The sequence below is a fragment of the Sphaerodactylus townsendi genome, linkage group LG03 (assembly GCF_021028975.2).
Source record: "Sphaerodactylus townsendi isolate TG3544 linkage group LG03, MPM_Stown_v2.3, whole genome shotgun sequence".
NCBI classification, from domain to species: Eukaryota; Metazoa; Chordata; class Lepidosauria; order Squamata; family Sphaerodactylidae; genus Sphaerodactylus; species Sphaerodactylus townsendi.
In genome coordinates, this window is record NC_059427.1 from 3,928,940 (window position 1) to 3,943,841 (window position 14,902).

The 14,902-nt window shown below is 43.6% G+C and overlaps 2 protein-coding genes across 2 annotated transcripts in view; both read left to right on the top strand.

The window, feature by feature from the left end:
* LOC125428591 (zinc finger protein 420-like) overlaps window positions 1–10,834 on the top strand; it is a 32,405-nt gene extending 21,571 nt beyond the window's left edge. Inside the window, exon 7 of the mRNA XM_048488986.1 lies at window positions 8,880–10,834. Within this exon, the coding sequence (XP_048344943.1) occupies window positions 8,880–8,950 (71 nt within the window). The 3' untranslated portion in view covers window positions 8,951–10,834. The remainder of the gene's footprint in view (window positions 1–8,879) is intronic.
* The window catches only part of LOC125428888 (zinc finger protein 845-like), a 45,656-nt gene that overhangs the window by 1,529 nt on the left and 29,225 nt on the right, over window positions 1–14,902 (top strand). Inside the window, 5 exon segments of the mRNA XM_048489596.1 lie at window positions 719–1,230; window positions 1,473–1,572; window positions 2,725–2,807; window positions 3,033–3,159; window positions 7,671–8,902. Coding sequence (XP_048345553.1) covers window positions 823–1,230; window positions 1,473–1,572; window positions 2,725–2,807; window positions 3,033–3,159; window positions 7,671–8,902 — 1,950 coding nt within the window. The 5' untranslated portion in view covers window positions 719–822.

A 14,902-nucleotide genomic window follows, 5' to 3' on the forward strand; every position in this document is an offset into this window, starting at 1 on the left:
AAAGTACTGGAGGAAGTTCCTTGAGCACAGATGTGAAAACACCCAAGAAACAAGAAAATAAAATTTGGTGTGGGGGGTACTTTTTCTTTTCTTTTTTTGAGGACCCTTTTGAATTCTGTGGTGGAAAAATTTGAAATTTTGAGTAGCACTGAAAAACAAAAACTCCTATGAAATATTTTCTTCTTTTTAATGAGTAAAATGAAGACAAGATGGGCATGCCAATATAGCTCTGAGATGCATTTCGTGAAGGGAGCATGCTCTCAGCCTATTTGGGAAAGGGCGATGAAAAAAATCAAATTATTAAATAAATAAACAAACAAACAAATAAATACAGTTCTTTCGCTGCTATTCAACCGCTGTAGTGCGTTTGACCAGACTCTTCCCCCGTGGTTGACCTTTCTGCCTCTTCTCCCTATGGCTTCAAAATTTATAGAAATGTTACATCTCTGTCCCTGAGATAAAGTTTTTATTTTTTTAGACTAGAGGTGTACCTGCTTGAATTTTAAGTGAGTAGCTTTGCCTCGAATTCCTATCCTCCAGGAAATCTGCAATTACAAATGTATGAAGTATGAAGATCGATTCCCCTGAAAACAGCTCCTTTGGGGAGTGGGGGTTGACTCTTCAGTGTTATTCCCTGCTGAGGGACCCAAGGAAAGCTTCAGGATATGGGCCTTAGCTGACACAGGTCTTTGTTTTGTCTTTATATTGTTTCCAACAGAGAGAATCTCTGATGCTGTACGGATTCCATTCCTTTTGTTTGCCGGCTGAGAGAGCGCCGTGTTTTTCTCACTGAACTGCTTGTGAGCTTTGGAGGGTTTGAACATGGAAGACGAACGGTCTGCTAGCCCCCAAGCAGAAAGAGATCCTGAGGCCATGGAAGATGGGGGAAAGCGGGGATTCTGGGCTGGAATGGGGCAGAAGGCTCTGGATGAGTACACATCCAGCTCAGATATCCAGCAGCAGCTCACCAGGAATTTTTGCTACCAGGAGGCTAAGGGCCCCCGAAAGATTTGCAGCAGACTCCACCATCTCTGGCGTCAGAGTCTGGAGCCAGAAAGGTACACCAAGGAGCTGCTGGACCTGGTGGTCTTGGAACAGTTCTTGGCTGTCCTGCCCCTGGAGATGCAGAGCTGGGTTAGGGAATGCAAACCAGAGACCAGTTCCCAGGCGGTGGCCCTGGCAGAAGGCTTCCTCCTGAGCCAGGCAGAGGCAAAGAAGCAGGAAGAACAGGTGAGGAGGTTTCATTCTGGGGGGTGCTAAAGGCAGAAATTTTGTCAGGAGATTCTAAAATTCCCCTTTCTGCAAATGCCAATTGGAATGCCAATAAAGGCTATCATTACCTAAAAAAAAAAAATGCCCCATTTCCCCAAGAATTCATCTGAGCATATCCCCTTCACCCCTCGCTTCCCTAAGCCTTTTGATGGCCTGTCATTTTCCTCACCATGCTTCCCGCTTCTTTGCTGCCTTTTCAGGGGCCCTCCAAAGGGACGGAGATCAACCCCTCTGACCCCAGACAGGATCGTCTCTTCCAGGGGATCAAGCAGGAGAGCAACGGAGGGGCCACTTCTCTGGGTGAGAATTAATGGGAACGTGGGCCCCTCTCATGTTGCTCTAAGCTCAAGCTTTTCACCCAGGTTAAAATGTTGTGAGGAGTTTTTTAGGCCCCAACCAGTGCTTAGGATTGCAGCCAAGAAGCAGCTTAAACTGAGCTATGATAGGAGGTAGAACTGCACAGCCCCCAGGTCCCATTTCCTGCCACTGCTGGAAGCAGCAGCAAGAGAAGAAAAAGAAAAGAAAAACAAGGACTCGCCTACTAATAGGAAGTTTTTACCAGAGTTTCTGACAATTCTGTAAGTGAGAATGGGAAGCTCTAGAGATCACCAGAAACTCTATGGTGAGAACCTCTGGTTGTACCTTTCCAGCAATTCTTAGAACTAACCTTTGTTGGTGCTGGGGACCTCTAGGGATCTCCAGGAGCTCTATGGTAAGAACTTCCTTTCAGCTGAGAAGGCCTTTAAAAAACATTTTTCTCCTAGAACAGTGCCCCGCCCAACACTGCCTGGCAGTCGAAGTTGGATGAGATAAAGGTTAAAATGCTTAAGAAAAAGGGTATTGATTTTGCAAGTGGCATGATTTGTTGCTCATTCTTTTGGACTGTCTCTTCCCCTCAAAACTCCCTCCAAGAATTATCACCCTCCTACCAACCTTTAGTCTCAATACAGGTGATTGCTGGCATTTGAGTAAGGATCAGGGCCTTTCCAGTGGCGGCTCCACAGGTCTGGGATTGTCTTTCCCTAACGCCTGGGGGGGTTCTCTCTGTGTTTTTCAAAGAAGTATTCACACCTGTGTTAGGGAAGAAAGAACAGTTTCATCTTCCATTAGTGAAGTGGGTGGATTTCTGATTCTCAGTGCTGGGTGTCACTCAGTCCTTGTGCATGGGTGTCTCTGTTTCACTGGGAAATGGGAACTATACAAAGAAAGAGCCAGTGTAGTTGTCACAAGACCAGGGTTTCAGCGATAGGACTCCTGTGCAAACTATGATAAATGCAGGGATCTGAAGCAAAGTATCTCCAAAGGGGTTACTGAGGGAGGAGACCCATATGGAAGTGTGGGGGAGGATCCTTTGAGTTGTTGTCTGGCTTCTGTGATGAAAAAAGTTTAAGTTGAATATGGCCAGGCCACAAGCAGGATAATCTCTTCCTACCTCTTTTGCCCCCCTCACAGGGAGTGAAAGGACACAGGCCGGATATTCCGAGCCTTCCTTCTTTTTTGAAGCAGTGAGAACAGACTACGGGCTGCCAGATCAGGTAAGGAAGGTGTTTTTGAGGACAACATGTATGCCACTGCTTTGGAGGCGGAGGGGGTCAGTAAACTTTCTCTGGCACTTCTACTACTTTGTAAGATCCCGCCCCCCACCCATGGCAGCCTTCAACACCCGTGAGGCAGATTTGCACCCCAGAGGAGAATGTTCCACCATTTGACTTTCACTTTGGACTGTCAGGTTTTATGCAAAGAATTCCTTCTTCTTTCAGGGACTGGTGACCTTCGAGGACGTGGCTGTGTACTTCTCAGAGGAGGAGTGGGCTCTGTTGGATCTGGCCCAAAGGGATCTCCACCAGGAAGTGATGGAGGAGATCCACAGGATTCTAGCATCTCTGGGTAGTAATTTTTATTTATTTATCACTGTGTCTATATCTGGCCTTTCCTCATAGGTCAATTTGGAAACATTAAAAAATAATTTCAATGCTTCTGCTCTCTTTCTGCGTTGTGGCCCCTCCTCCCAAGGAGACTCTTTTCATGCAATTGTATGAATTGGAATGTTTTGTTCAGTTGAAAGGATCGGTGTCTTACTATTCTACTGTCAAAACTCCAGATATACTGAAAGTGAGAGAGTGGTACAAATGGTTGCATTCTCAGTGTGTTTATGCATCTGTGTGTCTATGTGCGATAGTGTTGAGTTGTGTCACTTTAGAGGCCTACCAGCATTTCAAGTAAATCCACCCTAGCTCTAAACTTGGCCAGCATTTCCAGGGCCTCTGTTTATCCTTACGTACACTACACGTAAGAAGAGCTGTGCTGGATCAGACCAGTGAGTCCAACATCCTGTCTCACATAGTGGCCTGGCCACCAAATTCTTCTGGAGGGCCGACAAAAAGGCGTAGAGGCCGAAGCTTCCCCAATGTTGCCTGCTAGCACTGGGATTCAGAGGTAGTGATAATAGCTTCTAGATGGGAAAATTGTCCAAAATAATCTGACAGAAAATTCTGGAGAAGCTTGACATTGCGAATGGATTAATAAAATTTATTTACCAAAAATGTTTAAACATGCCATGAATACATAATTTCATGCTACATATTTAAAAACTAATGTTTATTTTATATTGAATAACCTTTGGACTACAATGTATCTTTAATAGAAAACTATCCACCCTGATTGGAACTATCTGTCCTCTTCTGCGGATGTGGCCATTGATTGCTGTGGATGCATCTTATAGCCCAATCGAGATAGAGGAGTTGTGCAAATGGACTGTGGGAAAGGCGCTGGGTTGCATGGATGCATTTGCCTCTTCCATCGGCGCAAGGAGCACCCGTGCCAGCAGAGAGGGCAAAGGTGCCAGCAGCCAAATATCCCTCAGCTCTGTGGTGGCAAAAACGCAAGTGAGCACCGCCACGGAGGCATGCTGGTATCTGATTGGACAGCAGCACAGGGCATTCCCAGGGGTGGAGCCAGCTTTAGTCAGTTTCCACCCAGGCTTTAGGGCTGGGAATGCCGTGGCCCTATGGAGGGCTTCTGGTAGCCAGAGTTTTTGTTTGTTTGCTGCCTCCCTGTGCCACCTGGAAGCCCTCTGGAGGCAGCGCAGCAGCAGCAGCACCATCCCTGGCTACCTCTGGCTGTGGAGTGGGTTGTTAGCCTGGTGTCTCAGCAGTGACCATTCCCCCTTGAATGACTCTGCCAGGAGTTTAGCTTCTTGACAGAGTCTGGACCCCTTTTGGTATTGCTCTCAGCTTTGTGGAGCCACACAAATCCCCTCACCGTGTTCAGGTGTACATCCAAAAGGGAAACTGATTTTACACAAACCAAATACTGGAATCGCCAGAACAGGGAAGGACTGTACTTGAACTTCCATATGCAGTCAATTAAACTAATGACATAATAGCTGGGGGGAAAATTGAAACAACAATACAGTGCTTTACCCACAGGGGCCCACAATGAATTCAAGGCTCTGTTGCAAGCATATGTGGGGAAAAAAGATGATGAAATTGGACTGGACACATTTTACAGTGCTATTTTGATGGATGGACTCTATAAAGGAAACCGCAGCTCTCGGTTTCAAAGACCCGAGCAAGGCTGTTAATGATAGGACATTTTGAAAGGCATTAATTCATAGAGTCGCCATGAGTTCAAAGTGAATTGATTGCACTTGGCACCACCACCACCCCACACGCACACACATTTTGAGAACCAGTGAGCATTTTTCAGACCTATGGAATGCTATCAAGATGTTCCTTATCCTACCTCATGATAATGCCTCGGTTGAAGGTATATTTTCAATTAAGTCCATGTTGATAGAGAGTTTGCATGAAAAAACTTGTCTGTCAGTGCCAGGTTTATCATACTGTCTTGAATTCTGGAGGACTTGAATCTACTGGAATTATTAGGAGTCTGTTGCAGTTGGCTTGGCATGCTCACACAGAGCACTTGGGAGGTTAAATGCCTTTCATCTCAGTCCAGATGGGAGAATGCGAAACAGGGTTTGAGAGTGGATGGGAGCCTGTGCCGGGGTGTTCCCTGACCCCGTCGGCATAAGGGGCACCTGTGCTGATGGAGAGAGCAAATATGCCAGAAGGCAGGCACCGCATAGCTCTGCGCCGCCCAAACCCAGAAAGGCCCTAAAGCTACGCCAGCATACAAAGAGAGCATGCAGCAGAGGATGGGCTGGGTTGTTCCCAGGAGTGGAGCGGCCTTTAGTCAGCTTCTGTCAGGTCTGAAGTCAATAAGAGGACTCAGATTGCTTAGCCAGAAGTCTTTATTGCACCCAGCTAGTACCTGGCTTTTGTAAAGCCAGTTCTGCTGGGCTATGGAGATACAGTTACATTTATCCCTCAAGATTCCCGCTGCAAAACATCCTCCTTGTTTCTCATGGTATGTGAGAATAGTAGAATAGAAAGAAGGATGTTTGGGAGTCCAGCATCTCAAGGACAGCGCAGTGATAGTGGTCAGCCACCTGCCACCTTCCCCCGCTGGGGCGGCGCCAGGGTTGCTTCTAGTTACTGCAAAACAAAAACAAATATCGAGCAGTGATAGCTATGGATCATTGTTTAATCTTTTTAAAAGAATACATGGACTCACATTTCTAATTTGATTTTAATTCCAGTTTCAGAACTAAATTTCACATTGGGGTTTCAGTACAGCCATTAAAAAATATTCATTGCAATTTATTTTGTGCATGTTTAGTTTTAAAAAACAAAAATGTTCTGTCATTTGGTAATGTATAGAGATGGTGTATATTGAAGCCCAATTTTTGTTTAATTTTAGTGTTGTTTTCAGATATCTGTTCATACTGTTCAGATATCAGTTCATACTGAAGCTCTCATCTTGACAATTTTTTTGCATTTCAGTACTTGTATAGTTTTAAATCATAGAATAAACATTTATTTAATGTAATCTGTCATTTTAAACCGTCTGGGGCTATATTTATCTGGTGGTAAGGGAAACTGACTAAAGTTGGTCAGAGAAAGTCAGGGACATGGAAGAGAAGTTTTAGTGGCAACCTTGTAATGTCCAGGATTTATAGATGGTCAACCTGCACCCTGAGGCTGTGCAGAGTAGCTCATTAGGAATTCCTGGCAATTGGAAATGGCAGCATAGTTTCGATGTCAGACTTTGGAGAGTTCTGGGAGGATCTCCTCTCCTACACAGGTTAAAAGTCATATATAAAAAGAATGGAAAATTGCAGTAACTCGAACTTACATTTTGGAAGTCTAAGAACACTTTTCTGGGAGTAACTCCATTGACTAGACCTCATTGAGTAGACCTGCTTAGGAGCTTTCTAAGATGGGTATCTGGCATAATGCTGTTGTATTATTTATCTGAACAAGCAGTGCTTTTCCAGTGTCAGAAATGTTTGAACAGGAGAGAGCAAGAGGAGTTGCCTGAGCAGAAACTTTATTGTTCATGACTTTGTGCATGGAAAGAAGATCTTGCCTTCCAATTTTTTCAATATTATCAATATATCTAATTCTCAATGTGCTTCATTTCTGGATATCTAAACCTGGAAACTGAAATATAGACATATAAGACAAATGTTTCTGCAACTAGGTATGCAGAATAACCTGAATTTAAAAAAAACCATTGTAGGGTTTAACCCCCCTTCCCCATGTTAAAAGCTGCATCCGTATCTTTAAGAAACAAATGCCCTCAGTGGCTGTTGATAGGCAACCATGACATTATTGACAGCCTTCACATCTTGGTTTCTGTTGAGAAAAGGCAGGTGGAGTAGCCAGGGTCCTTTCTAGGGTCGTTTTAGCCTTTGAGGGAGAAATTCAGGTCTGGCAGCAGCCACTGGACAACTTGCTGCTACATGACTTGCATAATTCATTCAGCTCTGGCTGCTTGCTACTGTTCAACAGCAGTCACCTCACTAAAGACAGATTTGCAGACTAGGAAAATGAGTGGACAGGAAAGGTAAAAGAGAAGCAGGGAAATGTGAAGATATAGGGCTGTCAGGAAGAAGGAAAGAGGAGATGCTGCTGGGGTGGAGCACACAGGGAGAAATCAGGTGCCCCCTGCAAGTCATTGTAGGCTTTCCACCACACAATTGGGTTCAGGACAGTCTGACGGCCAGAACAACAGAGTTTTCCCAGATAGAGGCTGCCAGTGGAAGGGAAGGAGTAAAAGCTGAGACAATGAACAGATAATTGGTTAGAGCTTTCAGTGAAAATAAAGAGGAAATTATGGTGAGGGGAAATGAGATGCTCCCAGAAAGTTCTTCTGGCTCTACCTCTTATGTTTTACACTGCTTAACATATTTTTTTCCACAGAACCTGCTTTGTTACAGGACATATATGTTGAAATTGGTATTTTCAGTTTTGCCATTCTCTTTTTCAGGTTAGACTTGGTATGTTTGCTGATTCTTCCCTGATATAATTTATCTCTTTTTATTCCTACAGAAAGGGAGAGCAAAGGAAAGGAAAAGGAGCAGAGAAGTTATACAGAAGCTCAGAAAAAGCAGAGTAAGGAATCCATTATTTCTGTAGAAAAGGATATCATAAAGAAGGACAACCTTAATGAACATCAAAGAGTGCATAAGGAAGAAAAATCATATCCATGCTTCACTGAAAGGAGTAATCTTACTATCCACCAGGGAATTCACACAGGAGAAAAACCATGTCAGGTCTCAGAGTATGGAAATTTTTTTAAGAAGAGTAGCCTGACTACCCATTATAGAATTCACACAGAGGTGAAACCATATAGATGTGCTGAACGTGGACCGACCTTCAGAATCCATATAGGGGAGAAACCATGTAAATGCTTACAGTGTGGAAAGAGCTTCAGGGATAGCTCGAATCTTGCTTTTCATAACAAAAACCATACAGGAGATAAAGCATATAAATGTTCAGAATGTGGAAAGGGCTTCAGTCATCAGTCCAGACTAACTATCCATTATAGAACTCACTCAGGGGAGAAACCATATGGATGCTTAGTATGTGGAAAAAGCTTCAGACAGAAGATCCTCCTTCGTACCCATCACAGAATCCACACAGGTGAGAAACCATATAAATGTTCAGAGTGTGGAAAGAACTTCAGTGACAAACGTTCCCTTACTACCCATCACAGAATCCACACAGGTGAGAAACCATATAAATGTTCAGTGTGTGGAAAGAACTTCAGTGAGAAACGTTCCCTTACTACCCATCACAGAATCCACACAGGGGAGAAACCATATAAATGCTCAGTGTGTGGGAAACGCTTCAGTGACAAAGGTTACCTTCCTACTCACCTCAGGATCCACACAGGGGAGAAGCCATATAAATGTTCAGAATGTGGAAAGTGCTTCAGTCAAAAGAAACGACTTACTGCCCATCACAGAATCCACACAGGGGAGAGACCATATAAATGTTCAGAGTGTGGAAAGAGCTTCAGTGACAAAGGTTACCTTACTACCCATCTCAAAATTCACACAGGAGAGAAACCATATAAATGCTCAGAGTGTGGAAAGACCTTCAGTCGTAACACCAACCTCACTACCCATTTTAGAATCCACACAGGGGAGAAACCACATGAATGCCTAGAATGTGGGAAAAGCTTCAGGGATAGCTCAAGTCTTGCTACTCACCACAGAATCCACATAGGGGAGAAACCATATAAATGCTTGGAGTGTGGAAAGAGCTTCAGTCGTAAGGCCTATCTTAGAGTCCACAACAGAAATCATATTAGAGAAACCATATAAACTGAGTACAGTAAACTAATTTCTCACCCAAAAATCCACATGGGGAAAAGTGTTCTCAGTATGGAAAGAGTTTCAAATTCCCATCCAAGAATTCACACTGATGCTGTATGAGAGAAATAGTGGAGATCTGTTTCATGTCCCTAAATCTATAATTAAAAATGTCTGTCTATTTATTCATCTCCGATATGCAGAACTCATTTAAAAAATGAGTGCAGAGTCTCATATTTGGCCAGCAATAGTGTGAGTTTCAAATTCCCATCCAAGAATTCACACTGATGCTATATGAGAGAAATAGTGGGGGTCTGTTTCATGGTCCCAAAATCTATAATTAAAAAGTCTGTCTATCCATCCATCTCCGATTTTAACATTTAAAAAATAAGTGCAGAGTCTCATATTTGGCCAGCAACATCAGAACAATTGTTGGAATTGCAATGCCAGCAAACCAAAAAAAAAAAGGGGGGGGGGATGTGACAGGTGACAACTTCGTTGTCATGTAAAAAGCCCCTGTGTGTTTTGCTGAACATGCTTCATCAGGGGGCATCAATTAAAACTTCATTTTGTAATAAACACAACTAGTAAAAGAACACTCCTTAAAAATTACAATCTTTCGAAATTAATATTAATTAAAATCTAGGATAAAATCTCAAGAGATTACTCAGATTGATCAAATTATAGAATGAGATAAATAATCTATTCGTTGGCTATGAAGACAAATGAGCTTAGTGCCTCCAGACCAGACTATCCCAATGGTTCCAAATGGATCCTCCTCAGCCCACAATTGCTCTTTGGCCTTTCTTTAATCAGAATGCAGCAATTGATTACTCCCTCCCTGTTCCCTTGCTCAGTAAATTCCCTTATAGTCCTTCCCTTTATGCCAAAGTCTCTGGGCTGTAGGGAGCTCTTTAACACATTACTTAGCTAGCCTCTTGCAAGACTCCAGCCGTCCCACATCAACTTCTTACATTCCAGGCTTCCAGCCTCTGCTGTAGCCCTCTCTACTGGTGAGTAACCTGCTGATAACATACAAACTTCAAGAACCTGGCCTCTTCCACAGCAGGTCTGCCTCCTGCTTTGCTGACTCCATCTGTTTGTGTCTTCCTACAGCTTGCTCATATTCTTATCAGCTTTCTTCTGTGTCTGTCTCCCTTTCTCCTGCCATTCATATCCTGCTCCCCTCTTTTCAGCCTCGTCCTTAAAGTACCCAGCTGACTGTCCTGACCCAGCTGGCACTCTGGCATCAGAGAGCCAGACTGCCAGCCACGCAAATATATAAATATATAAAACAACTACTGACCAGAGCTCCTTTCTTCTGACCCTTTCCACAACAGTTGTTGTGGTGTTGAGTGGAGGATGATGCAATGCTATTTTATAGAGAGATTAGCTGAGCAAAGTCAAGAGTCCCAGATCACAATTTAAACCTGGATGTGCCAAAGTCTATAACCTTATAATCCAGTCAATCTCCCATTTTAACCAATATTTTTTCATGATAGTGGTATTATTTATATAAACCCCAAAATGAAAACATGTCTGTGTTCTTTCTCAATAAAAGGTTATATTAAAGGGGGTACCAATTAATATGTGCTATATGTTACTCCTATGTTCAATTATCCACGCCTTTAATTTTCTAGAGATCTTTCCTAAAAAAATTTTATTGCAGGAGCATCTGATGGCATAAATAAGTATCAGAATTATTTGTCTTTTAAGATGGATGTTCTTTTAAAAGAAATCGTGTTTTTTCTTACAAAGTCAAAATACAACAAATTCCAGTTTTTGTATATGTTCTTTTTAATTATATGCTGAAGTGTTTATAAGTGAAACTGATTAGAATTCTCCCATTTTGTGACCTATTTTTATTGTTGTTTAATAAATCTTCCATTCTATGAACTGTGGATTATTTCATACAATGTTTGTAAGATATGGTCTGGATAACCCCTGGTGGCAAAGTTTTGTTTTAAAGTTCTCACTTCCCTTAAAGTTCTTGCCTTTCTTCAATAATCTTCCATTTTTGTGCAGTTATTTCTAACCCTCAAGAGCTGACTGTACATTAAGGTAAGGAAATGCACACCATACACACATGTGTTCTGCTGTGGAAGCAAGGGCTGTCTCTGGCAGGCATAACTCATCTGAAAATAAAGTTAGAATCTGAGGTCCTCAGTTTAGAAGAAGAAGAAGAATTTGGATTGATATCTCCCCTTTCTCTCCTGTAGGAGACTCAAAGGGGCTTACGATCTCCTTGCCCTTGCTCCCTCACAACAAACACCCTGTGAGGTGGGTGGGGCTGAGAGAGCTCTGAAAAGCTGTGACTAGCCCAAGGTCACCCAGCTGGTGTGTGTGGGAGTGCACAGGCTAATCTGAATTCCCCAAATAAGCCTCCACAGCTCAAGTGGCAGAGCAGGGAATCAAACCCGGTTCCTCCAGATTAGAATGCACCTGCTCTTAACCACTACACCACATTGAAAGTGATGCTGTTTCAGGGTGGGGGATAATCCACCCCAAAACAGCATCACTTTCAATGTTGTTTAACTAGGGAACCCAGATTCTTCCTTTAAGGTGGATTTAAAAGGAGAATTTGGGCTCTCTAGTTTAAACACCATTGAAAGTGATGCTGTTTGGGGGTGGATTCCAGCATCACAGTGGCTGCCGGGGCCCCCCCGCCAAACTCAGATTTTGCACCAGGCTCCATTTTCCCTCTATGCCTCTGCCCAGAGGGGAGGGGCAGGGGAGGGCAGGGCAGGGGAGTCTGCCATCCCTGACCTTGGAGAGCTGCTTTTATAAGCGCTAGGCCAGGGGCGGGGCTTGGGGAGGTGTGGCCATGCCCTAGGGGCGGGTGGGGGTGTGGCCCCACCCCCGAACCCCTCCATAAAAAATCTATACCTACGTCCCTGACTACGAACAAGGATTATTTTAGTTAATTATTGTTATTCAGTTAAAATCTATTAGTATAAAGAATGAAATGTTATGTAGCCATTTTAAAGTATTTTTGAAGAAGTCTTGGCCCAGGTTGATTTGTGTTATCTTTCTTTGGCGCTTCGAACGCCTGGGATGTTGCAAAGTTATAAGAACATAAGAACAAGCCAGCTGGATCAGACCAGAGTCCATCTAGTCCAGTGCTACTCGCAGTGGCCCACCAGGTGCCTTTGGGAGCTCACGTGCAGGATGTGAAAGCAATGGCCTTCTGCGGCTGTTGCTCCCGAGCACCTGGTCTGTTAAGGCATTTGCAATCTCAGATCAAAGAGGATCAAGATTGGTAGCCATAAATCGACTTCTCCTCCATAAATCTGTCCAAGCCCCTTTTAAAGCTATCCAGGTTAGTGGCCATCACCACCTCCTGTGGCAGCATATTCCAAACACCAATCACACATTGCATGAAGAAGTGTTTTCTTTTATTAGTCCTAATTCTTCCCCCCAGCATTTTCAGTGTATGCCCCCTGGTCGAAGCCTGATTCTCCATGTCTTCTTCTTCATCTGAGTCACTGTGTGTCTGGGACTCTGGAGAAATTCCCAGTTTATCCAGTAGCTGTTTTGCTTCTTGTGGTATTTCTGCCCATCGGCAAAGTGTAAAATAGCCATCGGGAGTATCCAGGAGAATTTCTTTCCTGCTTTAAACAGTGCATTGGCATAAGGGAGTAGTGATCTCTTGATCTGCAAAGTTTCTGGTGAGAGGTCTTGTCTCACAAAAATTCTCTGGTCTTTGTACATCAAAGGCTGAGCATCTCTCAGTTTCTTATATAATGTTTCTTTAATCTCTTCTGTAGAACATTTAAAAATAATGTCTGGAGTTCTGTTCCCACGAGAAAAACTTCTGTGGGCTCTATCTATCGATTCCGGTGTTTTGGAATGTTTATAGAATTGAGCCACAGTGTTAGTTGATTTTTAATATCTATTTCATCTTGCATTCTCGGGACTCCAATTAGACGAAGATTTGCGCGTCTTTGTCTGTCCGAGAGCATTGCCAGTTTTGTTTTCAAAAGATCAATATCAAAAGTCCCCCCTCCCTGTATCCCATAGAATGTGAGAATACAATGAAAAGAAAGATGTGTGCGAGTTGAACATCTTAAGGTCAGCGATAGGTTGACTATGATTCCCATTGAGGCTAACTGTGCTGCATGAAGTTCTTACACAAGCGCAGCTCTTGCCAGTATGAAAAATTGCAGGATGCTCTTCTTGGACTGACTCATACAAATAACTGCTAGACTGATTGTGCCTGGGGGGCAGGGCAGGGATGATGCTCTTCTAGGGCTCTTCTAGGGCATCACTAATGCAGATATACCCTAGGGCCGTGGTGGCGAACCTTTGGCACTCCAGATGTTATGGACTACAATTCCCATTAGCCACTGCCAGCATGGCCAAGGAGTTCCAAAAGTTTGCCACCACGGCCCTAGGGCCTAGATCAGTGATTCTCAACCTCCCTAATGCCGCGACCCTTTAATACAGTTCCTCATGTTGTGATGACCCCCAACCATAAAATTGGTATATATAAAATATAAAAAGACCATTTTCCAATGGTCTTAGGTGACCCCTGTGAAAGGGTGGTTCGACCTCCAAAGGGGTCGCAACCCCCAGGTAGAGAACCACTGGCCTAGATTCTCCTGGTGGCGGCAGCCTGCTAAACTGACAGTTTGCCAGCTGGTGCCGAGAGATCGCACCCAAGAATTGCGGTCGTGGGAGAAATGTGTATCTCCAGTGCTTTTTTGTTATCCAAGAGGGATAACTGGAGAAATAGAAAAAGATTGTTTGGCTGAAACAGTTGAAATAAAAATAAGAATGTGATGATTGTATGAATCGTAAGAAACATTTATGACTCTCCATCATTGATCCAAATCAATTGCAGTTTCGGTCAATTTGGTTTTCATTAATTGTCTTAACTTCTTTGGAGATGCGACTGCCAAAAGAATCTCAAATAAGACTCATGGCTAAGGCTAAAGTTAGACTGTTGGCTTGAGTGCATGCTAGTGCTTGAGAAATGTTTTGTTACTGTTGGATTAAAACTGTTTCCTGAACGTCTGTTTTGAATATGTGAGAACCCAACACTGGATAAGCTGCCTTCCAGAGGGTCTGTGTGTTGATAATGAGAGGATCAAAAGTGAAAATGGTGGGGTTGTGAATGCCAAAAGTGAGAGTGTATTTGCCTTCTATATGTAAGTTGTGAAAGGTGATCACCTCAGCGGATAGGAAGGCGATTGTCATCATTCGTAAATCACATCGGCAGCCTGTGTCAGGTCTTAAGACTGAAGACAATAAGCAGACTCTGGGTGCTGGACCAGAAGTCTTTATTGGTAACAGCTAGTACCTGGCTTTCAGAAAGCCAGTTCTGCCAGACTACAAAAGTACAGTTGCCCATTTCCCCAGAATTCCCGCCATAAGTCCCCCCTCCCTGTTTCCCATAGAATGTGAGAATAATACAATGAAAAGAAAGATGTGTGGGAGTTGAACATCTCAAGGTCAGCGCAGTGATAATTCCCACCCACCTACCACTCCCTCCCGCTGAGAAGGTGCCAGGGTTGCTTCTACAAGCTACAAGCATCAAAGGAAAATGAATGGAAAGGAAAAAGGTCCATTAACATATCAGAAGGTAAAGACAACTGCCCCCTTCCCAGTCAGATGTGAGACCTTGCTCCCGAGCCCTGCTGTTTGATGGCAGGAGGGAACACATCCTGACAACTAGCCATGACCACAACACAATCTGGAGAACCAGATATAACAAGGTCTTGGACTGTTAGAGACCATTTGTAAGAATGACAATTTGCTAAAGACAGATTGTGAGAGGAGCCTGTGAGGGTAGTCATGGAGATTGCTAACAGATCTCCATCTACTTGCTGTACAATGGGGAGGGGGTCCCCTCAGTTCCAGACAGCTGTTGATACTAATGCCAATTCACAGAGCTGACGGAGCTTGTCTTGGGGTATATCACTGTCCTTAACAGTTTGTTTCTGCATGTTTGCTGAATTGAAT